The sequence below is a fragment of the Varanus komodoensis genome, unplaced genomic scaffold (genome assembly GCF_004798865.1).
Source record: "Varanus komodoensis strain SLA01 unplaced genomic scaffold, ASM479886v1 scaffold27, whole genome shotgun sequence".
NCBI lineage: Eukaryota > Metazoa > Chordata > Lepidosauria > Squamata > Varanidae > Varanus > Varanus komodoensis.
In genome coordinates, this window is record NW_025335701.1 from 7,118,244 (window position 1) to 7,145,883 (window position 27,640).

Sequence of the window (27,640 nt, forward strand, 5' to 3'; positions counted from 1 at the left end):
GTTTTCCATGATATGAGATCATATGTCAGCCAGTGTGCAAGCTACTCCACCCTGCCATTGTTAATAAGTTCATATTGTGTTGGCTAGTGTAGTGCTAACTCCTTTCTTGTTCAATAGCCTCACTTGACTTTCCTTTTTAAAGTACCTAATTTGGGTAGGACTGTTTGTTCAAGTTAACCAGATGCCATTGGAAACTTGTGTATGTGACCTCAAGAACAGTTATATGCTAACCTAATTCCACTTTTTGAAAATCTTTTTTTATGAAACTGCATTTTTATTTTATGTTATGTTAACAAGAAAGAGTCTTCTTTTAAAATAATGGTTCTTTCTTCCTGCTCTTTCTTTCAGCTTGCTGAAGACGTGCTCCCTTCATTCTAAACATGTCTCGGAAAAGTATGGACTATGGGGACCTTCCAGAATACGAAAAGAGCCAGATCAAAAGGACCCTGGAGTTGGGCACTGTCATGACAGTCTATAACCTCAAAAAGAGTAATCCAGAGAGGAGAACAATTCAGGTCATCATGGAAACAAGGCAGGTAGCGTGGAGTAAGACAGCTGACAGGATTGAAGGATTCCGTAAGTATCCGCTTGGATGTGTTACTGCAGATTATTGGCCACATCCTCAAGTATGGCTGCATTCTGCAGTGTGACAGTGGGAACAGAGAAAGTCTATACGCTTTTGTGATGGTCAGTAGTCCCTGAATGGGCTGTTCGCACTGTAGTGTGTGGCTGCATGCACACATATTGGTAAACCATGCTGTGTGGTTTCCACATGAGTGGTTTTTTTACCTGGGTGAAGCTGTTGGGTGATTCCATTGTTTCTGTGTGTACATAATTTCCTCCTTCCTGTCTCCTGAATAACAGTGCTTAACAATTAAAATACCAGGAAAATAAAAAGGGTTTGATCTGGTACTGGAATATAGAGAGAGTTGGTGGTTCCATAAAGAGCTGTTTCCATAAATGGGGCACCATAGCCAAGAAGGCCCTTCCCCTTGTAGTTACCTTCCTTACCTCTTTTAAAGGTGGCTCCTGGAGAAGGACCTCTGTAGGGTACAGCTGGGTGTGTGTTTGTGGGCACGTGCGCGTGTGTGTATACATACACACACCAGCTGTTGAGGGGCTTGGATGGATGGAGGTCTTGCACCCATCCTGCTTGAGCTGGTTTATTCATTCGTTTATTTATTTGGGATATTTCTAACCTGTCTAAACACTATGCGTCTCTGGATGGCTTATAAACACAATAAATAAAACAATATTAAAATAATACCCCAAACAATAATAAGACTAACAACCCACAGCTGAAGTAAAACATAATTAAAATCTTTTAAACATTAAAATAATGGGTAAATAAAAAGGTCTTGACCTAGCACAGAAAAGCATATAACGTCAGCACCAGGCGGACCTCTCTAGGGAGCATATTCCATAGCCGGGGCACCACTGCAGAGCAAACCTTCCTCCCTGTATTCTGTCTCCTAATCTCCTTCAAGGAGGGTTCCTGGGGCAGGGCCTCTGCTGCAGATCTTAAGGGGCAGGGGGGCACGTAGGGAAAGAGACGTTCCTTTAGGTTTCCTGTTCCCAAGCCGTTTAGGGCTTTATAGGTCATAACCAGCACCTTAAATTGATCGTGGACTTCAATAGGAAGCCAGAGAAGCTGATAGAGGACCGGAGTTATATGAGAGTAATGACTGGTCCCCGATAGCAACCTGGCAGCAACCGGTCCCCAACAGTGACCTGCTCTATTTTGCACCATTTGAAGTATCCAGACCACCTTCAAGGGCAACCTCACATAGAGCGCATTACAGTAGTGCACCCAGAAGGTTGCCAGAGCGTGTGTCACCATTGCTAGGCAGTTCTTGTCCAGGTAAGGACGCAGCTGATGGATCAGCCCAAGTTGAAGGAAAGCGCTCCTCGCCACTGCTGCCACCTGGGCCTCCAGGAACAGCTCTGGTTCGAGAAGTACTCCTAATCTGTGGACTCTGTCCTTTAGAGGGAGTGCATCCTTGTCCAGGACAGGGCCAGAATCACTTACCTGGAAACCTGGTTTGCCACCATGGGTACAGACTGCTGCACTAGATGAACCCTTGCTCTGATCTACCTTGGCTCTTCTTGTGTTCTTGATTGTGTTTAAAGCTGTGCTCTCTATTATAAATGCAACATTATTTATTTATTATTTATTTATTTAGGCGACTTCTATGCCGCCCCATTTGCCGAAGCCTTGGGGCGGCTCACAAACCATAAATAAATAAAATTCAATAAAACAATATAAATTAACAATATAAATTAACAATATAAATTAAGTCACCCTGGCCAAAGAATAAAATGAATAAATAATATTAACAATTAAAATAACATTTGAATAAAAAGGTCTTCGCCTGGCCCCGAAAAACAAATAACGACGGCGCCAGGCGGACCTCTCTGGGGAGCGCATTCCATAGATTGGGTGCCACCGCAGAGAAAGCCCTCCTCCAGGTACTCACCCTCCTAATTTCCTTCACGGAGGGTTCCCGGAGAAGGGCCTCTCCCACTGATCTCAAGGGGCAGGCGGGCGGGCGGGCATATATGGACGTAAGTGCTTCTTCAGGTAACCAGGACCCAAGCCATTAAGGGCTTTATAGGTCATCACCAACACCTTGAATTGGGCCCGGACTTCAATGGGAAGCCAGTGAAGCTGACGGAGGACTGGAGTCATGTGAACATAACGCCCAGTCCCCATCAGCAGCCTGGCAGCTCTATTTGGAACCAATTGAAGTATCCAGACCGTCTTCAAGTGCAGGCCCACGTAGAGCGCATTACAAAAGTCAAGTCAGGAAGTCACCAACGCGTGTGTCACTGTCACCAGGCAGTCGTTCTTGAAACATCATTTCAAGGAAGCTTTTTTATTGCTTTTCTTATAAAATCCACATATGAATCTGCTGTTATGCATAATGAAATCTCTCCCAGGTTTCATTCTGTAGTTTCTTGAGTTTTGTGCAGTTTTCCTCCTTCTAGAAGGCTGAAATATCTCACCTAATGTTTAGTTACTGACAGGAAAAGCTAGTGTTTTTAGCCTTGGCCTTTTTCCTTTGGACTTGTCCACTACTGGTATACCTTTGAAATGGAATATAGCTCTTAGGCAAAACACATTCCTCACCCCTGCTTAGCTGGCAGGTTGATCAAAGCTTTAGACTCCGAAGGTTCACACAGTTAACTTCCTTAAATTAAACCACTGGGATGTAAGCACTTTAACTGTGTGTAGGATTTTGGTCTTGGTTAATAATAGGTAGACTTCACTTGCTAAGAGCAAACATCAGTCAACCAGTGGGTATAATTTAAGGACATGCTTTGGTGTGTGTGTTTGATCTTGCTTTTACGGTATTAACTATGAAAGGTACTGCAGAAGGAAGTGTTAATCTTATATTTTCGCAGTTAGTGGTAGCTTATAATTCCATTAGAATCTCAACAAGCGAGATTCTGCTAAGTTAACTGCATTTGTATTTGATTAATTGGCTCAAAGCCAGATGCTTAATCAACTGTTAGTCGTTGTCCTTCTGATACAGGTAAGTCAGTATATTTTCTACAGGGATAACAGCATTTTTTATTGAGTAAAACAACAGACTGACTTGCCACATCGGCTTTCATGGTCCATAATTTACTACACTGGGTTCAGGAAGTAGTCACTTCAGGGTGCAGTCCTCTGCAAGTCTAGACAGAAAGAGGCCTAAAACTCCTAGCTTGCCTCAGCAATTTGTAGGCCCCTTTCCTGCCTTTACATTTGCGTAGGATTGTATTTTATGTGGGTAAATGATACATGCATGAAATAAAAAAAAAACCTGTAGAAACTGGTTTTCTCTTTCTAAAATGGAGGCCAGGAGGTCAAGCAATTTAAGATGCTATTAGGTGTGTCACATAAGTGTGCTGAAATAAATGCAAGAATGTTGCAATGTAGAATTTGTTTTGAGCGTAAAATTTGAATATGTTTGAAACTGTTAATCACAGAATGGAAACCAGTTGGTACATTTTTGTTAAATTATTAGTTTTCCTTTGGTGAACACTGACAGTTATTTGAGAAGTTGCTGCTAAGGCTTTTGATCATTGAAGCAGATCTAATTAAAATCAATAAACAAATCTCATGGCTGAGCCTGGTTAACAACGAGCACCTGAGTGGAAATCCCTTAGTTTCAGTCGATGCAGCAACAGGTTAAAATAACTCTTTTAAATGTGCTGATTTACTGATGAACATAATGCGTTTGCTTAATTCAGACTGGAATATGTGGCTGCATACTTTCTTAAAATAATACCTAAGTTGAAGTTAGGTGCATTGTGCCTATTACACTACAGACATCTTAAGCATATTACAAAGTCATGGGGAATGATTTCATTTGAAAAACTTGCTGCATGTATGGTGGAAACAGTGTGTTCCAAATAGCACATTCTGCAAAATAAAAAATACCAACATGATTATATAGTTGTCTGAATTTTGCAAATTTAGAATGTGTTAACAGGAAAAAAGTTGATAAGAACAGGGCACTCAGAATCTAGTTTATGAACAGAACCATGATTAATAGAGCTTTATAAGCACATAGAATATTTTCCACATAGAATAGTTAGAAGTTTGGAAGTTTCATGTGTACATTTATGGCTCCCTTTTTGATGATCATGATCAGTATCTGCACTGTTTGTTTGAGCTATATTGAGTGCTAAGAATTTTTGTCTAAACTGCACACCCAGTTCAGTGGGGCTTACTCCAGGAAACCAGTTTTTCGATTGCAGCCTGAATTCTGTGTTCAATTTAAAGTTTCTTTTAGGGGTGATTTCAAATGGCCAGCATTCTGAGAAATGTGCTAAATTTGTGGTATTCCAGCTTGTGGTTTTGTCTTCCTGCCACAAGTATAGGGTAGGATCCTGCAATTTTTCTGCAAGGCAAAGCAGCAATTAGTTCTGTTCAAACTTTAGCTTGTGCATATTTTGCCAAGGCAAAGCTTCTTACAGTTAATACACGGGCTTTTGGCTATGCCCTTTGAGATATGATGCAAATATGCTATCAATTATTGAGGACAAAGACTTGAGTTTTTCATTTTTGTTTTTTAAAAAAGCTCTTGGTAGTTGTTGGTTTTTCTTTTAGGCTTTTTGGACAATATCCTACCTTCATTTCAGAATGGCTAATTGTAAACTTTACTGCTTTGCTATGCCTCCACGTAGAGAGCTTAATATTCTTGCTGCTAAGATGGCTTGCCTGATGCAGTACATCCCCTTGCTCCCCTTACTTAAAACATTTTTACCCTGCTCTTCAGCTGAAAAGGGTTCCCAGTAGAGCTTACAACAGTTCATATTAAGACAGTCAGCAGAAAAAATAAGATTGATACAGGATTAGACCAAGTGTTCCTCTAGTCCAGCATTCTGTTCACTCATTGCCCAGTTGTCTCTTCCTGGGAAACTAACTCACAAGCGGGACACAGCACCCTCCCATATAGGTTTCCCAGCAAACTGTGTACATAGGCACCCTGCCCTCTGATACTGGATGTAACATTGAGCCAACAGGACTTGTAACCATTGATAGCCTTATCCTCCATGACTTTGCCCACTTCCCTTTTAAAGCTGTCCAGATTGCTAGAGGTGCTGTGCATATTTGTGGAAGTGCTTTCCATAGCTGAACTATGTTCTGTGTGAAGAACTTCCTTTTACCTGTCTAGAATTTCCCATAAATCAACTTCATGGTAATCCAGTATTACGAGTGAGGGAAAAACTATGCCCTATTCATTTGTTCCACAGCATACATAATTGTGTACACCTCTGTCATGTCCCCCCTTCCTTGTCACTGCTCTTAGGTTTACATTCTTAAATATATGGCACCAAAGGAAAAGAAATTGGGAGGAAGGAAGGAAAAAACCCTCAGGAACCAGTTCTTAGTTGCAAAGTTCCTATAGGTGTTCTTTCTGACAGGAACAAGTGAAACAAGCCCCTTGCAGGTGTGCGTTCTCTTATGAAGGCCTCTCCCTTGCCATGGAGAGGGAGTGTAGCCCTCCACTCACCCTTAGTTCTTTGGATGAAGCTGGAGTCTGCAGTGCCAGGGAACTGTCAGCTGGAACCGCATGTTCCTTCTGGTGGGGAAGGAGGAAGTGAACTTCCTGGAGTTGAGTCCTCTGGCTGATATATTGGGTCAGGCTGGTCTACCCCATGTGGCAGTGCTCTTCCTGGGAGGGCAGTGGGGGCAGCCTCTCAGTGGCCCTTGGTTCAAAGACTTTATACGTTTGGATAGTTTCAGTCAAAAGCAACTTACATTTGCTCAGAATGGTGTAAGTATACAATGACCTTTCTGTTTGGGTTTACACCCTTTTGGAACTGGCAACCTGGCTAGACATCTTTGTAGAAGCCCAGAGCCAATTAGCCATCTCTGTTGGTATTTTGCAGAAACTTGTGTAACTGAGCATTTTGAGCTGCAGTTATCCAGCAGTTCTTAGTTCTAACCATGCCAGAAACTAGCTTACATTTGCATAATTTGAGTGTAGCATATTTGGATCTCGCACACTCTCAGCAAAAAAGACAATAAAAAGTTAAAAGGACACCAGAGACGATAGCTGCTTTATGAGTCACTTCCCTAGTGCTACCAATCTGCCCCTCCACTAATGCATGCATATGTATTATGTATGTCCATGCATAAATAATCTACACAGTTATCACATGCATACTATTTTGTGAGGAACACTGCAACAGCTTCCATGTCATGACCCACTGTTGCACAGGCAGTAGGAGACCAGTAACTGCCTTCAGGAATCCCTGCACACCAGTTCAGGTCACTTTCACCAGTTCCCTTCTTGCATCTTGCCTTTTTGACTGCTTCACACAAAAGAAACAGTGGGAAGTATATCAAAGTAGCCAGATAGTTCCCTTGCAAGCAGGCCTGCCATAGTTCGTATTCCCTAAATCCCCCCTTGTATATATTGGGCATGCAAAACAGAAGGCCAGAGAGAAAGAGAGTGAGTGAGCACCATATGCTTTGTATCTGAGTTATGGGTCCTTAACAAGGTTTGTTTATACTGCTGTGGGTTTGCTGTGACTAGCTGCAGAGATGGTTGGAATCCTACACAATGTCATTACTGGAGTGGGCGGAGGTAGGAGAAGCAGATTGTTCTGGCTCTCCATGGAGTTCATTGGGTATCTTTTGACTCACACCATCTTTTGTTGGCATAACATTACCCTTGACTTGGGACTTGTGGGTTTCTGATTTGGATTGAGCCTGCTTCTTCCTGCTAGAGTTATGTCTGTGGTGGGAGAACGTTGGTGTAACATTATGTCAGTGTTGGCTGATGGTGGCTTATATACTAAATCTGCCTCTGTAGATATTTTCTCTTACTTTTTTCCATTTCAAGCACTTTCCATGATGTAGAAAAAACATTAAATTGGGGCCCGGTATAACACTGAAATTATTTACTCAAGAAGTGGCTCTTCTTTCCAAAGTACTTGAAAATTTTTTCACTTGAATTGGCGTAATGCAAAACACTGCACATTTTTCTAACAGTAAATCATAGAATCAGAGCATTTGAAGTAGAAAGAAGCCTATAAGGTGTTTGAGTCCAACTCCTTGCTCAGTGCAGAACAACAGGTTAAAGTATCCCTAACAGATGGCTGTCCAGCTGCCTCCAGGATGCCTTGAATACGGGAGAGTTCATGACCTCCCTAGGTCATTCTTCCATTGCCATACTGTTCTAACAGTCAGGAAGTTTTTCCTGATGTCCAGTCAGAATTTGGGTTCATTTAATTTGAGCCCTTTGTTCTATGTGCTGCACTCTGGCATGACTGTAACAGCCCTTCATGTACTTCTAGAGTGGTATCATATCTCCCCCCGGTCTTCTCAGGGCTAAATATGCCCAGTTCTTTCAGCATCTCCTCAGGAGGCTTTGTTCCCATGATAATCTTTGTCGCCCTCCTCTGAACCTTTTCCAGTTTCCCTACATCTTTCTTGAAGTATGGTAACCAGAACTGGGTACAGTACTCAAGATGGGGTCTAACTAGTACCAAACAGAAGGGAACCAGTACATCACTTTATTTGGAAGTCATACTTCTATTATACAGCCCAATATAGTGTTTGGGGTTTTTTGCAGCCACATTACACTGCTGACTCCTATTTAACGTGTGATCTACAACAATTCCAAGATCCTTCTTGCTTGTAGGATGGTTGAGCTAAGCATTCTCCATCTTGTAATGATACATTTCGTTTCTTTTTCCTAGCTGCAAAACTTGACGTTTGTCCCTATTGAATTGCATTTGGTTGTTTTCAGTCCAGCACTTCAACCTATCAAGATCACCTTGAATATTATTTCTTTCTTCTAGGGTGTTAGCTGTTCCACCCAGTTTTGTGCCATCTGCAAATTTGATGAGCATTCCCTATACTTCCTTATCAAAGTTCTTAATAAAAATATTGACAAGCACTGGGCCCGGGACTGAACCCTGCAATCCTCCACTCATTACCTCTCTCCAGTCTGAGAAGGTGCCATCTATTAGCACCTCACAATCTGATTCTGTAGCCGACTATGGATCCACCTGAGTGCTGTTCCATCTAGCCCACTTGTAGCTAGTTTCCTGATTAGAATGTCTTGGGGCACTTTGTCAAAAGCTTTGCCAAAATCAAGATATAGTATGTCCACAGCATTCCCACATTCCACAAGGGAGTTTATCTGTTCAGCAAATATGAAAACATATCCCTATCAAAACTTGAGATTGAATTCATCTGACAAGACTTGTTCTTGATTAATCCATCCAGGCTTCTAGTAATCACTGCCTTGTTTTCAAGGTGTTTGCAGATTAGCTTCTTTATTATCTGCTGTAGAATTTTCCCAGGGATTGAGGTCAGACTAACTTGCCTGTATTCCCAGGTTCCTCCTTTTGGCCTTTTTTCAAGATGAGGCAACCCCTCTCCAGGCATCTGGCGCTTCACTGTCCCCCATGATTCCTCAAAGATAATGGATAGTGGTTCTGAGAGTTCTGCCAATCCCTTTCTTACTCTCAGATGCAGTTCATTGGGCCCTGGAGAGTTGAACTTAAATCAATTAAGTGCTCCTTGACCATTCATTTATTAATTGCAAACGTCAGTCCTGCTGTGCAAGTACAAGGTCACCTGATATGTACCACACAGATGAAATAACTATACTTTTCTTAGCTCCAGTTGAGCTGCATTTATCTTTGTATTCTGTGTGTTGCCATAGCAGAGGAAGGTTACTTTTTCTTCTATGCTGAAATAAAAATCTTTGCTTGTTTAGGGAAGGATGGTGTTTCCTATTGTGTAGGCTAAGTAAGGTGGTATCATGTAGTAACAGTGTCTTGGTTTTTTGAGGGGAAAAACAATAATTTATTTTACCATTCCTTTTTAAAAATACGAAACTGAGATTTTCCGGCAGGCTTTTTGTTGAGTAGCGAATTGCACATCAGAGCCATTGCATTCTAGAAACTGCAGCACACGTCATGAACTTTCAAAAGAGGGAAAGAGATGATGATGATCTTTTGTTTCAGTTTTATTTACCTTTTTGATGAGAACCATATGAACCATTTGCATATGGAACTTGTTTAGGGAGACCCCTTCTTTTCATTTTATCCATATAATTGAAATAAATAAATACAATTAGAACAGAAGAAGGAATAGATTTCTTACATTACAGTAGAGGGAGGTGCATATTGAAAATTTACTGTGCTTGACCCTGACCAATATCTGTTTCTTTGGTAGGGAAGACATACTGTCCTGCTCTTACAGAAAGCTTCAGAGCCAATTCCTTGCCTTTCCAGGAAGACCCCCATCTTATAATCCTGGAGAGCTTCTGCTAGTCAGAGCAAACAATACTGACCGCCATGGTGCAATGGTCTCACTCAGTGTATGGATGCTTCCTTTCTCTAGTACAGACAGGTTCACACTAATTTTTTGAATGCACCTGTTTCTATCAGAATGAATTAGTAGAAGCATGGATAATCACCAACTGGTTCTTCAACCTGGTGTCCTCCTGATGCTGGATTACAGTTTGCATAATCTCCAGCCAACATGTGGTCATCAAATGGACTGGGCACCATGGGGGTAAGACTGTCTTAGACTTAAGATAATCAACCAGACAACTGGAAAAGAGAGGGAGAAAGTAACTGTCACTTCTTTAGTTCTGCCTTAATGGATGATTCATGACAGTGAAAACTTTCATTTATTTGATTCACTGGTGCTTCCTCCTAAGATGTGGGCAACACTACTTTTATAACAAAATGTTCTTCTGCTTAGTATTAGAATTGCAACATTGGGTTAATTATTTGGATAATTTAATTCAGCTCTTGATGGATTAAAATAGGGTCCTGGTAAACCGGCAGTAGATATTATTGCTATCATATTGCATTAGAAAATATAATTGACTAAATGCAATACAGTATTTATTAAATCCACTTGGAGAAAGACATGGTTTTAGATTAGAAATTTTCTGCCGAGGTAGTAAGACATGCTTGTAGATGGGAAATTCCTTTCTGCACGTGAAAATCCTTCAGTGTGTGAAAATGCCTTTTCTAAAGAAACAACTTTTAGTTGCAGTCCCCAGGCCAGGACCATTCTTGCATTGTTATTGGAAACACCAGTGCAATCTCATCAACTTGAGAAGCCCTTCCAGGTTCTTTTCTACTTCCTGAACTAACCGCATTCCTGCCCCACCCCACCCCAACTGCACAGCTGGTATTTATGGGGACAGTAGGGTAGGCTAGTGTGTCAGAAAGGCACACTCCATCTCAAATCTTGTACTTCACAACTGCGAACAGACTTTGGTTACATCTGATAGTTGTCTGTGGCAGCATTTGAGAAATAATGGCTTTTTAATGTTCTAAGAGCAAAACACTTTTTTCTTCAGAACTATCTCTGCTTGTTTGCAAATATAACTTGAGTAAAATGAACACGATTAATTAAGATTATCTTGATGAGGGGAAGCTCTACATAGAAACAACAAGAAAGGTAATAGCTGCTTTCTTTCCTGCAGATTTGAAAATTTGTTTGTCTGGGACTAACTAAACTAGCAACATGCCCGTCAGGTTAGGGCTATTTAAATATAGTCCTTCTGCACAAGCTGATGTTATGCCATTTCCTCTTTCTTGCACACAAGGTTATTTCAGTGCATCACAAGTACATCTGAGTTTCTGCTGCTGCCTTTCTGACGTTATTTGTGAAAATATATGACTTAATAAAATATTGCAGTGACAATGCAGATAAATCTTGAACTCTGGCAAAGTCCATTTGTGTTGGCACCACCTGTTCAATAATAGTCTTTGTATTTGTGTTTGGTATACACTAGCTGTCCCAAGGCAGTGGTGACATAACAAACATGGTTCCCATTTATAAATTCTTGTCAGCATTTAGGAACATAAACATTTGAAAAGACACACTGTGCAGCGTAATTCTGCGCTTGCTTACAGTAACAAAGCAAGTCTCTTATTTCCAGTTAAGTGTATGTAAGTGTACAATTAAGTAACTGTATGGCATTTCAGTAATCTTAATTTGACCCCAGGAATCAATTTTAGTAGGGTTCAGCAGCATTCTTTTTTGTATTTCTTGCGATTTTTAACATTTGGTGAAAGATTGTCTTGTTAATAAGAACTTACTCTGCCATGCAAAACTCTTGCTTCTGCCTCTTCTCTTGCCGCCATTCTAAAGACTAAAATTAATTGCTTTCACTTTTATGGAAAAAGAGGTGAATATTTGCATAACTGTTCTGCATGGTGCAGCAAGAGGTCTTGGGTGTTCCTTCACTGCCACCTGACCTTTGCCTGTCTACCCCTTCTTTACTAATTTTATCAGTTCCTTTCTTGCTTGTCTAATTTAGGTACTGTTGAGAGGTTGGACTCTGGGGAGTAATCTCAACCTAAGAAAAGTGAGTTGCTACCTTCTGCAAGGTACAGAAACAAGTTCATATGGAGAATGTTGGTGGATTGCACCAAAGATCCGTCTAACCCACAGTGGCCAGCCAGATGCCTCTGGACTATATTACCTGATTATGGGATCTCCCCACTCCTTTTATTCATATTCCCCCCTTTCAATCCAAGGCAAAGGACAATGTGAATTTTCTCTGCCATCTTTATAGAACCTATTTTTTAAGGCACTACTATCTCTCAAATTACAACAATGTGTTTTAGCTTCCTTGAATTTAGTTCAGAAACAAAAATTCTGCTCTTTCATCTCTAATATACTTGTATATATAATATACACTCCCCAGCCATTGACTGTAGGAGCACTGGACAGATCCTTTGTAATATCGGTTGAGTAACAGATATATGAAGAGAGTGTACACAAGTATAGCATCAGCACAAACATTTATTGTGTATCTGAGTCTCAGAAAGTAAATTGCACACCGGGTTTCAGCTTATTCCAACCACTTTCTCTCCTTACTTAAATTCAGAATTGGCTCCAAACCATTCCAAACCAACAGCTTTGTAAGTCACCCTTTCAAAATCTGATATTTATCATACTGTAAAAGTTTCCTATTATTGATTTTTAAAAAGCTGATTATTGGAGACTGGCCTTCTCTAACCTGTGCTCTCCAGAAGAGTTGGCCTGCAACTCCCATAATTCCCAGCCAGTATAGCCAGTGCCCATACTGGCTGGTAATTCTGAGAGTTAATTCCAACTCATCTGGAAGGCACCAAGGTGGAAAGGACTGTTGTAGGCTTTTATAATGTCGACAGCCTATCAGGGTTGATCTGCCAGAATCCTAAATAATACCTAAGGAGTTATTTTGTTTCCTGTTGAAGATCCTTAAAAGTGAATGGAGTGTTCTTTGCTCTGTGAGTAGGCACAATATTCTGAAATGTTCATCCATGTGTGTTCATCTTTATCAATTTATATTAAGAGTAGGAACAAAGGAAGATGCCTTATAGGCATGCCATGAGCTGAGCCAGCTAGAGTGCGGGGGCGGGGTCAGACTAGACGTCCAGTCCCAGGAGGCCCTCTCTGACTGGCTCTGTTTCTATGTAGTGTCAGGCCATCAACCCAGAATTGTTGATGCTGACTGGCAACAGTTCCCAGGACAAGAATTTTTCCAGGCCTACTTATAGATTGAAACTGATTTTCTGAATGCAAAGCAGGTTCTCTAGCACTGAGCCACAAACCCCCCTTGAATGTAAATTTGCAGTAGGAAAAAATAGAATGCGATCTGCATTTACTTCTATGTAGATAGGCAGAGAATAAATGAAATGGGACAGCTGCAGTTCTCTTTATTAAAGCATAGAACTTTCCCAGTCACTTAGAAAGCGGGTGATGGGGTATATGAGGAGTGGCATCTCTTCTGGATTTGTAAATAATCTGTCTGGGGCCCTTACCTCCAAGTGGCTTAAAGGCAGGGGCTGCATGGCTGCAAATGAAATGAGGGTTTTGACTGCCTCATGTACACCTCCCCCTTTCTTTTAAATTCTGACCTTCCTCTTTCTATGCAATGGAGCGATTCCATGTTTTAATTTGTAGAACTGCCTGTGTCATGGGTGATTTAACACAGAGACTGGTTTGTATTTGACATTATGCCAATTGTAGAAATCTGTCCTGGCCAATATAAGAAAATTTTAAGGGGTGGGGAAGCAGAATGGTGCCCTATTCAGAAGCCCTCACATGTCTTCTGACCATATTATCAAGTATCTTACTTTGTTTTTTCAAACTTTGTTCTTCCTTCCTTTCTTGTAAGCTTTCTTCCAACCACTTGTTTAGATAATGGTTTTGTAAAAGCCTGGTATCTATAAGTTGTTTGTGTCCATAGCAAAATAGATTGTGGCTTTTCTCTAGCTGGCTGGGTTGCAGTTGAAATCACTAGGTTCTGATCTTGAAGCACCTTCAATGGCAGCCATAATTCTTGAGAAAGTTAATTTGAATAACTTTGCAAAGGTACCCTCACTTGAATTCATCTGTCTCTGTTCTAAAACAGACCTGTTTCACTTCTGACCCATGGGATGTATTAGATGTGTCATTTTCTCTCTGTGTGTTTTTTTAATCTGTGTATTTAGAATTTCCTTTCTGTGGTCATGTGAAAAGGCTCAATATGTTTGGCCTTCTCAGTGCTTATAGGTCTGTTCAGCTGTTCATTTCCTCTGCATTTAATACTAACCTAACTAGGCCATACTTCCTGTTCATGGCCAGTGAGAAAGGAAAAAAAAAATAAGTGAACTATAATTTTAAATCCACTTGGCCCTGAGGCTTGGTTTGGATGTATTCCAGGCAGCCTTATTATTAACAAAAGTCATACTCTGCCAGTGACAGGATCCTGTAAAGGTTTCTGTTGACTAGTTTTATTTTGCTAAAAATGAATTATGCTTAAAAAAAACGATCATATTCATATTTAATTTAAATTCATGAGGAATGGTCTGCTTGAGTTTTTCCTCTTCCCCTTATGGTCTTAACTATGGTTAACCTTTGCATTTGCACTGACCTGAAATGTGTGTTTCCTTTCATGACCAGCATCTGAAACCACAATTTCTCAGGGTTCAAAATCTGAGTAAGAGGGAATTTGGTTAGCATTAACCCACCCACTACAGAAAAGGAAGGGAATTTGGATGAAAGAGGGAAGGGATTTGGCATTCCCTTTTCTTAACCGTGTTAATAAGCTCAGGCAAGTCATGTCTGCATTGGCCCCTGATCTTACAGGATTTTTCCCCCTTAAAGTCTCTCACCTGTTAAATATCCCTTAGAAATCATTACTTGTTTTGTGATAAGAACCACATTTTGTGGCATTCCATGCTCTTGCTAAAAGCTTTCTGTGCATTGAACTAGAGGGAATCCCAAACTGTTTTTCCTTCAAGGTTTATATCCACTTTTTATTTCCTGTAAGAACTTTTCCACAAAGCACGATCAGATGAAAGTTACTGGAACTCTCCACTGGTGCAAATATTCTCATTTGCCTTGTTAAGGCATATGGCTCCCAGAAGCCAGAGTCATCCTAACAAATAAAAGTCGTACCTTTAGCAGCATACTTAGCTGGAATAAATAAAACTCATGCATTAAAATAGCTTACAAAGATGAGTAGCACATTAAAAAGTTGGGCAGTTTTCATTAAGTTGCATAGTCTATGTATTTTAATCTCCTCCAGTCATCTGAGTTTTGTAAAATATGCGATCATTTTAATCAATGAACAGTATATTATTTGAATGAGCTTGGAGGTAACTAGTCTGCTGACCAGATTCACAGATGATACCAAAGTAAGGGTGGTGGCCATAACTGGTCAACAACAGGATGGTGTTCTGTGCAGATAAGTGTAAGGTCTTTTCATCAGTGACATGGAAGAATGGGTGAACAGTCTGCTGATCAAATTCGCAGACGATACTGAAACGGGGGCAGTGGCCACAACTGAGGAGCAGGTACTCCAGATCCAAAAGGATCTGGACAGACTATGGAAGTGGGCAGGAGACAACAGGATGGCGTTCAATGTGGGTAAGTGCAAGGTCTTGCACTTGGGGCATAGGAATAGCTGTCATAAGTACAGGTTAGGGGACAAGTGGCTGGAGAGCAGCACTTGTGAAAGGGACCTTGGGGTGCTGGTTGACTGCAGGTTAAGCATGAGCCAGCAGTGTGATGCGGCGGTCAAGAGGGTGAACGCCACTTGGTTGCATAGCCAGAAGCGTGGCTTCTAGATCGAGAGGAGTATTACTACCACTCTATATGACTCTGGTGCGCCCACAACTGGAGTATTGTGCTCAGTTCTGGGCCCCTCATTACAGGAAGGATATAGCCAGGTTAGAGTCAGTGCAGCGTAGGGCCACAAGGTTGGTGGCCAGTTTGCAGGGGGCGCTGTATGAGGCAAGACTGAGGGAACTGGGTCTCTTCAGCCTGGAGAAGAGGAGACTCAGGGGGGATATGTTGGTGACATACAGGTATGGGTGTCACATGGAGGTGGGTAGAGACCTGTTCTCCCCTGCAGAGGAAGGCAGGACGTGCTCCAATGGAGCAAAGCTCAGGGAGCCAAGGTTCCATTTGGACGCCAGGAAGCAATTCCTGACAGTTAGGACCCCGAGGGTGTGGAATGGGCTTCCACGAGAGGACGTTGAGGCCCCATTGGTGAGGGTGTTCAAAGATATGCTGGACATGCTCATGGTGGGAATGTCGTAAGCGGAGCCTGCTGGTGCCGGAGATCAGACTAGATGGCCTGGGAGGCCCCTTCTGACTCACTCTGTTTCTATGTTTCTAACTCTGAATTCTGATTGTTAATTGCATATAAACTGGAATCCAAGCCATCTGACTTTTTCTGTTTCTATGATTCTCTGTTTCTATGTCTTGCACTTGGGTCTCAGGAATAGGTGCCATAGGTTCAGGATGGGGGACAATTGGCTGGAGAGCAGCACTTGTGAAAGAGATCATGGGGTACTTGTCAACAGCAGGTTAAACATGACGTAGAAGTGTTACATGGCGGTTAGAAGGCAAACTCCACCCTTGGCTTCCATGTTGAAAGAGGTGTTTGTTTGTACCACTCTGTATGTCTCTGGTGCTCCCACAACTGAAGTACTGTGTCCAATTCTGGGTGCCACATTATAAGAGAGGCATAGCTAGGTTAGAATCAGTTCAGTGCAGAGTCACAAGGAGGGTAGTTGGATTCAGGGAGACAACATGAGATGAGATTGAGGGAGCTGGGTCTTTTCAGCCTAGAGAAGAAGAAACTGAGAGGGGATCTTATAGTGACATATAGGTGTGTGAAGGGGTGTCACATGGTAGAGGGTCATGACCTGGAGAGGAGCAAAGGATGTAGTCCAATAGAAATGGACCATATGTACCTGCTTGCCCCTTCAGATCTGGGACAGAGGTTCTGACTTGCTGTGCTTCCATGAATGAGCGTCAATAGACCTGTATAAAAACAATGAAATGACTGGAGTCTGTTCAGGATGGGTATGTGCCATACTAGGCGCCTTGTTACTGCCAGTGTGGGTCAACACTCAGAGTTGCCTTAAGCTACTGTCACTCTAATAGAAACAAGGGAGAGGCATGGTTAGCTTTGTCTGTCTGCACTACATCAGCCTTCCACCTCTATTGCAAGCATCAGTAGCTGAGTAGATGGGTGGCTGAGTTTCTTAAGCACCAGATGCAGATCTCTGAATACACAAAACTGCTTTGCCCACAGTAATTCACTACTGTGTGTGATAAGAGGTAAGCCAGCATTTTCGAAGTAGGAATTGGGATTATAGAATTCTTGTTTAATGGAGTCACTATTGTTGCGTCTGAAATACTCAATTCAGATGAAGATACAGTGGTACCTCGGCTCACAAACACTTCGGTTCACGACCAGATCAGGTCGCGAACAAACATTTCATAAAAATTTTAACTCAGGTCGCAAACTCTGCATTGGGTGGTGACCGTGATCACAGCCGTCTCTCTGCCCCCCACCTCCCGGAGTGGGGAGATGGCTGTGATCGTGCTGGGGGGGGGGGGGGGGAAGATGACTGAGATCACGCCTGTCTTTCCTGCAGGAGCACAACTGCGATCTCAGCCATCTTCCCGCCCCCCAGCACAATCGAGCCCATCTCTCCCTCCCCAGCGTGCCAGGATGATGGTCACGATCATGGTTGTGCTGGAGGGTGCGTGGGGAGATGGCCGCGCTCATGCCTGGGGTGAGGGGGTGGGGAGATGGCCCGATCTTTGTTGTCCTTTGTCACTTTGCTTCACATTTTTCTGATTAAAAAAAATAGTTACAGAATGGAATAACCTTATTTATTTATTTGTATTATGTTTTATATTATTATTCTTATTTATTTAGGTAAGCCGTCCTGAGGCTTTTGCGCAAGGATGGCATATAAATTTTATTACTACTACTACTACTACTACTACTACTACACTGAACCTTATGGGGAAATTTAACTTGGCTCACGACCATTTTGGGTCACGACCAGAGTCCTGCAATGGATTAGGTTCATGCGCCAGGGTACCACTGTACTTTAGAGTGCTTCCAGGCTATTATTACATTGCATTTATATTCTACCTTTCTTCTCTTGCAAGGGCTTTCCCCCTTCTCCTTGTTATCCTCACAGCAACAAGCTGGTGACAAAGGTTAGGCTGAAAGTAAATGCCTGGCCCAAAGTCATCCAGTGAGTTTTATGGCTGAGTGTGGACTAGAACTTGATTTCTCAGCTAGTAGAGTTGGAAGGGATCTATTAGACCATCAGTTCCATCACCCTGCTCAGTGCAGCACTTCAGGTTAAATCGTACTTCTCAGATGGTTGTCCAGTTGCATCTGCTAGTGTGAGAGAGTGAACAGTCTCCCTAGGTTATCGGTTTCATTTCTGTACTGCTCTGCCAGGCAGGAATTTTCACCTCATGTCCAGCCAGAATCGGGCTTCCTTTAACTTGAGCCCATTATTCTGCGTGTCAAATGATGTGTTCTCCTCTCATTCTTCTCTTCTCAAAGCTAAATATGTCCAGTTCTTTCAATGACTCCTCACAAGGCTTTCCTTCCAATCCCCTGATCATCTTTTTTGCCCTCCTCTGAACTTTCTCCAGCTTGTCTGCATGTTTCTTGAAATGTGGTGCCCAGAATTTGACACAGTACTCAAGACGGGGCCCAAGTAGTGGTGAATAGAAGGGCCCCAGTATTTCACTTGATTTGGAAGCTGTACTTCTCTTAATGCTGTCCATTTACTTTTTTTGAATCTACATCACATTGTTGACTCATATTCAGTTGTGATCTGAAATAATTCCAAGAACCTTTTTGCCTGTAATATCATTGAACCAAGTATCTCCCAACCTGTAACTGTGCATTTGGTTTCTCTTTCCTTAGTGTAGAACTTGGCATTTGTCCTTAGTGATTGCATTCTGTTGCTTTCATCCCAGCACTATCAAGATCAATTTGAATTTTACAGATGATTTTGCATCATATGGAAATTTGATAAGCATTCCCTATACTTCTTTTGTCCAAGTCATCAATAAAAATGTTGAAGAGCACTGGTATAATGTGGAGTATTTTTGTATAACCCTACCCTGATTGGTGCTTCTGCACAACTTTATTCTGGAACTGGTCTGCATGATGCCTGCTTTTAGCTACAGCCAGTCCCCTGGTAATGAACAAGTTCCAGTCCTGAGAAAACAAAATTTGTCAAATTCGTATGTTAGTTGGATAATGTATAGCTGACCCTTCGCATTCATGAGGTTAGGGGTGCAGGGCCCACATCAAAGTAAAATAATGTGAATATCTCTACGCTCCCCATGCCCAAACTCACCAATGCCACCTCTTTTTGGCAAGGAAATGCCGGAGGTTTCTCTCTCTGGATGTGTGGGGCAGGAAGGCCTGCTTTGGAAGCCTCCTTCTCTCCCCATTTGCTTCTTCTATCTTTATGGTGGTGATGCTTTGGCTGTTCTCCCTCTCTCCCCTTTCACTTCTTTTCTCTATGGTGATGATGCTTTTTCACAGTAATTTTTAAAAAGTAATAGGCTTTATAGCAGTTTATTTGTAAGTATGAGTTGTTTGTACCTTGGACGTTCATAACTCGGGGACTACCTGTACCCTTTCCAACAAACTCTAGGACCTTCTGGAAACAAGTGTATTTAATTTGAGATCATGCACACTGGAATTGGACTCCATTCAACCTGTACAGTATTTGACTTCTGCAGCCAGTGGGTTGTATGTCACAGAGTTATTTAGGCACGTCACAGCAAAGAGGGTGAATACTTATGCAACCAGCAAGTACCAGTTTGTTTTTATTTGCTTAATTTTTGTACTACGATAACATATTTTGTAACTTTGCCATGTGTGCCTCAAGTGCTAACAAAACCAATGAAATCCACGTCAGTTTCAAGTTGTATCACAGCCAAATGTGCACAAGGTATTATACATGTTCGAAGATTAGTCCGAAGAAAGCAGGGAAAATATTACCATAATCAATGCAGATTTTAAGATCCCTAAAAGAAAACATAAATATTTAGCCTTACTGTATGAAAAGTGTTTAGAGAACCAAGCTCTTGAAAGTTAGGAGACAACTGATGGATGATTTTCGTTTTGCTGACTGTCTCTTTCAACACTCATGTTTTTGCCTAATAATTAACTTCTTAAGCTATTTGCTCCAAGACTAAAATGGTGTGATCATACCACCTGACTTCCTATGTGAACTATAAAATACAATCTGGTCCTAAAGGCAGAGCATGACTCCTTCCTAATATATGTCTCCATAGATGTCAGGATTGCAGTTGAAAAAGAAACTATTCTGTAATATAGAGGAGAAGTTAGGCAAGTATGCCTAGGTCTTTGTGGTGCTCTAATCATTCAAAAAAGGAACAGTTGGTGAGGCGCTCTGGTCTCACAGAAGTGTTGGGAGGCTAAAATTGCACTAGGCCTTACCTAGAGAAAATAAATCATACTGAAATCCTACTGAAAACAGTGAGGCTTAAGTTAGATGTGACTGATTTGTTCTGTTGATTTCAATGGCACTTAAATATGACTCTGTCTTGGACTGGGTCTTCAGAGAGATATGGTGTTTTGAAGCAGTGATGCAAGAAGTACCATTCTATTCTGGCTGGCCCAACCCAGTAGCTGGCTATCTGGGACATTAAATTTAAGAGGTCCTAGCTGATTTTGGAAACTACTGAAAAAGAAATTCATCCCCACACTGCCCAACATCTTAGGACAATGGGTCTTCCAGCTCCTCCCTGATTTTTCTACTGCAGATAAATTCATTTATTCTGTTCATTTACAGAACAGGGAAATGGACTGTAAACAGACAGGTTTTTCTCTCTCCTCCTCACTTTCCTGCACCTTTGCATGTAACAAGATGTAGGGCAGGCACTACCAAAACAGTTTATGGTAGGGGAACCATCTAACTTGAATTGGTCATGCATAATGTTAGCAATGTCCCAGTTATCACACAATGTTGAGTTTCTTTTTAAAGTTGAATAGCTTAAAATTTTAACATTGTGCAAATAGCACAACACATAATTCAGACTAATCAGAATACTTTCTTCATTCTGAGACACTTTATAACCTAGTAGACCCTCTTGAGGGACAAAATATGAGGAGTAAAGTTCCTTAACTGCTCATACTGTATGTTTAAGCATAATCCTTGACCTGTCAAGGAGTAAGTAGGAAAAGCTATCTGTTCTTGCATCCAGCCTGCAGAGTGGAATAAAACCACTTCCGCAGTTCTTAAATAAGTGCTTTATCAGGAGAATGCACATTACTTGTATTTGAGATAGAGTATACCCCCCTCCGATGCATGCAGCATAGTTTATTCATTGTATAATAATTTATATCCCACCTATTTCCTTCACATTGGGTACTCAGAGCAGCATTTAAAAGTAATGCAACACAAAAGCCAGTCCCCAAAATCATTTGAAATGCTTCAGCTGTGCTCATTTTGAGATAAAAAATCTAGATCTTTCCCAGTTGCCCCACTTGTATTCATTCATTCATTCATTCATTCATTCATTCATTCATTCAGTCTATATCCTGCAGTTAATTAGTCCCGGGGACTCTCTTAAGCAGATTACAAACAGTAAGAACAACATAAAATGAAAATGTATAAATATATGAGAACAATAACAGTAACAGTATGAAATAAAATATGCAATACATGTCTGGGGGAATCAGATATAAATAGATTAAAATAGTATATTAAAACTTAAAAAAATAAAATGATATGCCTCAAAATTCAGCAGTATAAAATCAGGTATTCATAGTATTACAAGCCACATCATTTCATTCCAAATGGCTGATTTCTTTGAAAGCAATAAGCAGTGTCAAAGTTTCCTAGCCAGTTGGGATGTTACTGGGCTATGTCAGCCCTTGGAAGAAGCCCCATGCATTCTGCAAAAGACTCAAGCTGTCTCCTGAGGGTGCAGGATGGGTGGGGCGTTCATGTGGGGGTTGGAAGGGCAAGATTGATCGTTTGGTCATACATACCTTGGAAGAGGTTGTCTCTTTATCTATTACAGGATGTCTTTTTGAATCCCAATAGTCAAATTGGAAAATACTGCAAATAAACTTGAGGTGTACTGGTCTGCTGTTTCACTTTCTTATGCTTTTCCCCCATCCCTGCAGACAACCCCAAATGCAGCTTTTGATAGTGCTTTGTGCTTTCTGATTAAGCAAATGGAGATCCATCCTCTGGAAATGAACTTATAGACACTTCTGCTTTCTTTTCCTTTGTGTTTTTCAGTGGATTTGATGGAAATAAAGGAAATCCGTCTAGGGAAAAATTCAAAGGATTTTGAGCGTGGGAAAGCAGCACGACAAAAGGATGAGCACTGTTTCACTATTTTCTATGGTACTCAGTTTGTTCTCAACACCTTAAGTTTAGCAGGTAAATGATTTTCATCCTGGGGTTACAATTCCCTTAATCCTCATTCCCAACTTTGTCAAAATTTAAAAAACCAGTGAAGACTTTTGTGGCACATTTAAAAACTAAGAAATGTACAAACTTCAGAGAATGGAAAGGGTAGCAGAGCTGCTGCTTCAGCAAATTTAGGAAGTAATTATTAACTTTATTTGTTCTGCCAATCTCTATTCAACTTTCTCCACTGCCCCATGTCAATTTTATTAAGTAAGCTCTTTGAGGTCAGAGACTGTCAGTGCCATGTAAAATAATTTGGATTTTGCATTAAAAAAGAAAGCAGGCATTTTAAGCAGAAATTTAACTCTGCAATCCTGTGCATGTTTAGACAGAAAAGGAATCCTGTAGCTTTCAGACTTCCTAGTCAGCCAGAGAATTTCTTTGCTATCATAAAGCTCTGCAATGGAATCACTGAAGAAATGTAACCCAGAAAAGTCCTTAATTTCTAACTTCTCATTCCGTTTCATTTTCAGCTGACACAAAGGATGATGCTGACAAATGGCTGTGTGGTTTAAATATTTTGCGTCAAGAAGCTATGAATGCTGCCACTCCAGCAATTACAGAGAGGTATATAGAAAGAGTATTTCCTGTTTTCCTTAAGATAGACCTGGAGGAATTTTGGAATTCCCAGGATTTCACACGGGGAAGAATGCAGTAAAATGTGCTATCAAGGCATTCTTTTAAGAATCTAAGCAATCCGGAAGGTGTAACCTTTCCTCGTAGGGGACTTGCTCCAGTGCAGCGATCATTTTAGTTACCCGTTTCTGCCCTTTTCCCAACTCTGCAGTACCCTTTTTAAGGTATGATACACAACTGTACGCTCTTCTTTGCCATCTCTGAACATCACATATATGGGCTCTGTACCTGCTGGAGCCTTCCATCAAGCTGATTGCATAGCTGAAAGTGTTTTGGCAGGATCCCTTCCCCAGCATGCGGCATATATGGAAGGAGTTCTTACCCATTTCTTCAATTTTTCATCTGCCTTTGCTGGTGCTGGTGCTCATCCTCTTCATAAGACTTGAATATTTCTTCCTTGCAGTTTTTCCTCCTCCTCTTCCTTCCCTTTTCCTTTTGCTTCCCCTCTTCTTCACCTGCTTTTTCCATAATAAGCTTTTCCTATATACCTGTTTCACTTTTTTCCATGTTCTGTTTTTTTCTCAAACTGTCACCTATTTCCAGACTATACCTATTTCCCTATACTGTAAAAAAAAACCTCACAGTGTTTCCTCACAGTCTTTCTCCACACCTGCTACTATTTCTTCTACTTCTACCTTTTGTACTTACCCAATGACATCTAAGGCCCTGCTTAGAACATGTGTCTGGTGTGGCAGCAAGCTCCTGAGGATGGATGGGCATTTTCCCTGCTTTGCTGAGGGACATGGTGTCAATCCGAACATTATTTATTTTATTTATTTATTTGGAATTTTTGTATGCCATTCCATTCACATAAGCTCGAGATGGCTTCCAACATCATAAATAAATACAGATATAAATACATACATATAAAATCTGGCTGCATCCTGGCTCAATATTAAAACCAAGAAATTAAATCAACAATTATTAAAATATCATTTAAATAAAAAGGTCTTGGCCGGGCACCAAAAAACAAATAACGACGGTGCCAGGCGGACCTCTCTGGGGAGTACATTCCATAAGTGGGGTGCTACCACAGAGAAAGCCCTCCTCTGGGTACTCACCCTCCTAATACCTTTCACGGATCTCAAGGGGCGGGAGGGCAGATATGGATGCAGGTGTTCCTTTAGATATCCAGGTCCCAAGCCATTAAGGGCTTTATAGGTGATAACCAGCACCTTGAATTGGGCCCAGACTTCGATGGGGAGCCAGTGAAGCTGGTAGAGGACTGGGGTTATATGAGAATAACGCCCAGTCCCCGTCAGCAGCCTGGCAGCTCTATTTTGAACCATCTGAAGTTTCCGGACCATCTTCAAGGGCAGCCCCACGTAGAGCGCGTTACAGAAGTCCAATCAGGAAGTAACCAATGCATGTGTCACTGTTGCCAGGCAATTGTTCTCCAGACAGGGATGCAGCTGATGGATCAAGCGAAGTTGAAGGAAAGCGCTCCTTGCCACCGCAGTCACTTGCGCTTCCAGAGACAGCTCTGGGTCGAGGAGCACTCCCAAACTGTGGACCCTGTCCTTTAGAGGGAGTGCAACCCCATTCAGGACAAGGTCCAAGTCATCTACCCCGGAGCCCGAACCATCCACCAACAGGACCTCCATCTTGTCTGGATTGAGCTTCAGTTTATTGGCCCTCATCCAGCCCATTACCCCAGCCAGGCCGCTGAGAGGTCCAGGAGAACCAACAGGGATGCACTCCCCCTGTCTCTCTCCCTGCACAGGTCATCATACAGGGCGACCAAGGCAGATTCAGTACCATAACCGGGTCTGAAGCCGGACTGAAATGGGTCCAGATAATCAGTCTCATCCAAGAGTGCTTGGAGTTGTCCCGCCACCACCTGTTCTAACACCTTGCCCAGAAACGGGATGTTGGCCACTGGTCTATAATTGGTGGCCACCTCTGGATCCAGGGATGCCTTCTTTAGGACTGGCCGGACTACCGCCTCCTTTAGAGGGGCAGGTACCCAACCCTCCCTCAGAGAGGTGTTGATGACCTCCAGGATCCAGGCCCCAATCCCGTGTTTGGCCTTGTTAAGTAGCCACGATGGACAAGGGTCCAGTAAACAGGTGGTGGGACGTACTTGTCCAAGCACCTTGTCCACACATCAGGCCGCAATAACTGGAACTCATCCATCAATTGTGGACCAGACGGCAACATTGGCACCTCCCCTGAGGGCTCTGAATCACTAGTGGAACATTTCAGCAAAGCACTGTGGTTGGTGGTTTCCACCAAACTGTAGGGGCAGGCCTGCCCTTCAACAGCTGAGGCTCTGTCACTGCCTCAGTCCATGCCTCATGCAACTAGTGCTCTAGCCACCCCTGACTCTGGCAAGTTCCCTCACGTTTAAAAAGACAAGCTGGACAAGAAAACCAAGGAGGCAGGAGCTGTGGTTGCCAAACACAAGTGGCATCCAAAGGAACATCAGCTGGCCAGGATGGAGGCATGCAGGTGTTCTAGAATCAGGGCCATCGATACCAAGGGCTGGACCCTTCTTAGCTTCAGTATCAGAAAGGGGGATTTGGGATACTCCTCTGCCTGCATGACCCCCTTTTGAAGCCTCAGCCCCACTGCAGCAGGTTGCTCCTTCCCCAACAGACCTGTAGTCTGTATCCAATGGAACCAATCACAGGAAACATTCCCACTCTCCCATTTCGAACTGAGACAGATACTCCACCTACTCCATTCTGCCTGCATACCAAAGCTACTAGAAACTGTGGAGGTTTCCTTGCCACCAAGACCCCTTTTATGATCCTCAGTACTGACCAGAGCACCACCCAGAAGTCTGTGGGAGACAGGAGCAGTTCTGTCATTGTTCCAGATACTGCCATTTCCTCCAGCAAGACTTCAGCAGCCAGTTTCCTTGCCTGCAGATCTTCAGGGATCCCTGGAGCATGATGCTCCCTCTGTGGGCGGCCTGAGTCACTTCTTCAGTGCTGTAGGATGTTAAATGGATGCCTTATAGTGAGTTAGAGCATTGCACTGTTGGGCTCAGTGTTTACACTGACTGGCAGTGGCTCTTCAGGACGCTAGAAGGGGGTTGTTCCCAGCCCCACCTGGGAATGTCAGTGACTGATCCTGGGACTTTTTTGCATGATCCCCATATTTGCAAATGAGCATTTTTCACATTGGTCATTTTTAGGTATCCAATACTGCTGCAAACATCTTAAGTGTACACCTGACATATAGTATGTGAAATGACCTTTTGCTTCTCAGTTCACCCTGAAAACTGTTTTGGTGGTGGGATATCTGATCAAGTATTCCACGTTGCCGCTAAAAAAGATGAACATAGCTGAGGAGCATGATTTCAGTTGGGGACATAACACTGCAGGCAAGGGCAGAGGGTTAATCCTTTGTCCTTGTGTCATTTTTCTGAACTGACCCTATGAAACTGCTCTTTGTCTGTTTTGCCCTATGGAGGAGGTTCAGAAGTAGAAAACTAATGAGAGAATTCTACACCCTGATCTAGATTCTCTAAATTTTAGACTCTGAGACTCTGATCAGGCAACTCCCCTCACCCGCCATTTAAAACTGATTTCTGCTTGAAATTGAGGCATTTCTGTTTCCTATTATCATTGTTGAGATTGAAGTAACTTGAGTCACAAAATTAATCACTGCTGTTTTTTTTTTTTCCTGGCAGCTGGCTGAGAAAGCTGATTTACTCTGTGGATCAGTCCAGAAGGAACAGGTAACATTGCTTCCTTCAACTTTTGCATTTGTTTGTACTTGATCTGTCTGCTTACTTTACTACAGCTACCGCAGTTAGCATAATAAAAAGACAACATACTCACTTTTCTAGAAAACCGAGTAGGGCAATTCTCCAGCAAATCCTTACAGTCTGCATTAGCGATTATTATAGTTGTGAACTGGAAATATTTGTACTGTGTCTGTATTGTGTCACGTATTGATTTAAAAGTTACATCCTATTGAGAATTGCTCCCTCCCTCCCTCATCTAATCTCCATTCCTTTCTTCTCAGAATTCCCTTTCTGCTGCTTCATTCCATGCCTTTTTTGCTAATACTTCCTTCTTAAAATAGCGTTCCTTTCTTGCCCAAAGTCACTCAAGGTGCCATTTAGAAAATAAGTTCATTGTGGGAGAAAACTGCTACCTACCAATGAACGTTCTCTATGCCAGTTCTACCTGGGAAAAGGCCATGTTCTGAATTCCTGTCCTGATTGCGAGTCCTCCACTAGGTAGGCCTGGAGGAAAAGGGCAGTCTGCCTGAGGCACTGCAGGGAGTAGACACAAAACCTGTGGAACGCCTGTCTGCCTCATTTTATTTATTTATTTATTAAAACATTTTTATGCCGCCCCATTCGCCGAAGCCTCGGGGCGGCTTACAACATAGATAAAACAATAAGTTAAAATATCCATATAAAATAATCTTAATTAAAACACATTATAAAATAAGCCGCCCTGGCCAGATAAAATTCAATTGTATTTAGCATTTAAAATGTTGCTTAAATAAAAAGGTCTTAGCCTGGCCCCGAAAAACAAATAACGATGGCGCCAGGCGGACCTCTCTGGGGAGCGCATTCCATAACTTAGGCGCCACCGCTGAGAAAGCCCTTCTCCGAGTAGCCACCCTCCTAATTTCTCTCACGGAGGGCTCCCGGAGAAGGGCCTCTCCCGCCGATCTCAGGGGGCGACTGGGCAAATATGGACGTAAGCGCTCCTTCAGGTAACCAGGACCCAAGCCGTTTAGGGCTTTATAGGTCATCACCAACACCTTGAATTGGGCCCGA

The 27,640-nt window shown here is 42.2% G+C and overlaps 1 protein-coding gene across 1 annotated transcript in view; it reads left to right on the forward strand.

Annotated features, from left to right (window-relative positions):
• The first annotated feature begins 351 nt into the window (after nucleotides 1-351).
• The window catches only part of PLCG2 (phospholipase C gamma 2), a 78,976-nt gene continuing 51,687 nt past the window's right edge, over nucleotides 352-27,640 (forward strand). The window contains exons 1-4 of the mRNA XM_044433903.1: nucleotides 352-576; nucleotides 22,084-22,227; nucleotides 22,731-22,824; nucleotides 26,534-26,581. Of these exons, the coding sequence (XP_044289838.1) occupies nucleotides 381-576; nucleotides 22,084-22,227; nucleotides 22,731-22,824; nucleotides 26,534-26,581 (482 nt within the window). The 5' untranslated portion in view covers nucleotides 352-380. The remainder of the gene's footprint in view (nucleotides 577-22,083; nucleotides 22,228-22,730; nucleotides 22,825-26,533; nucleotides 26,582-27,640) is intronic.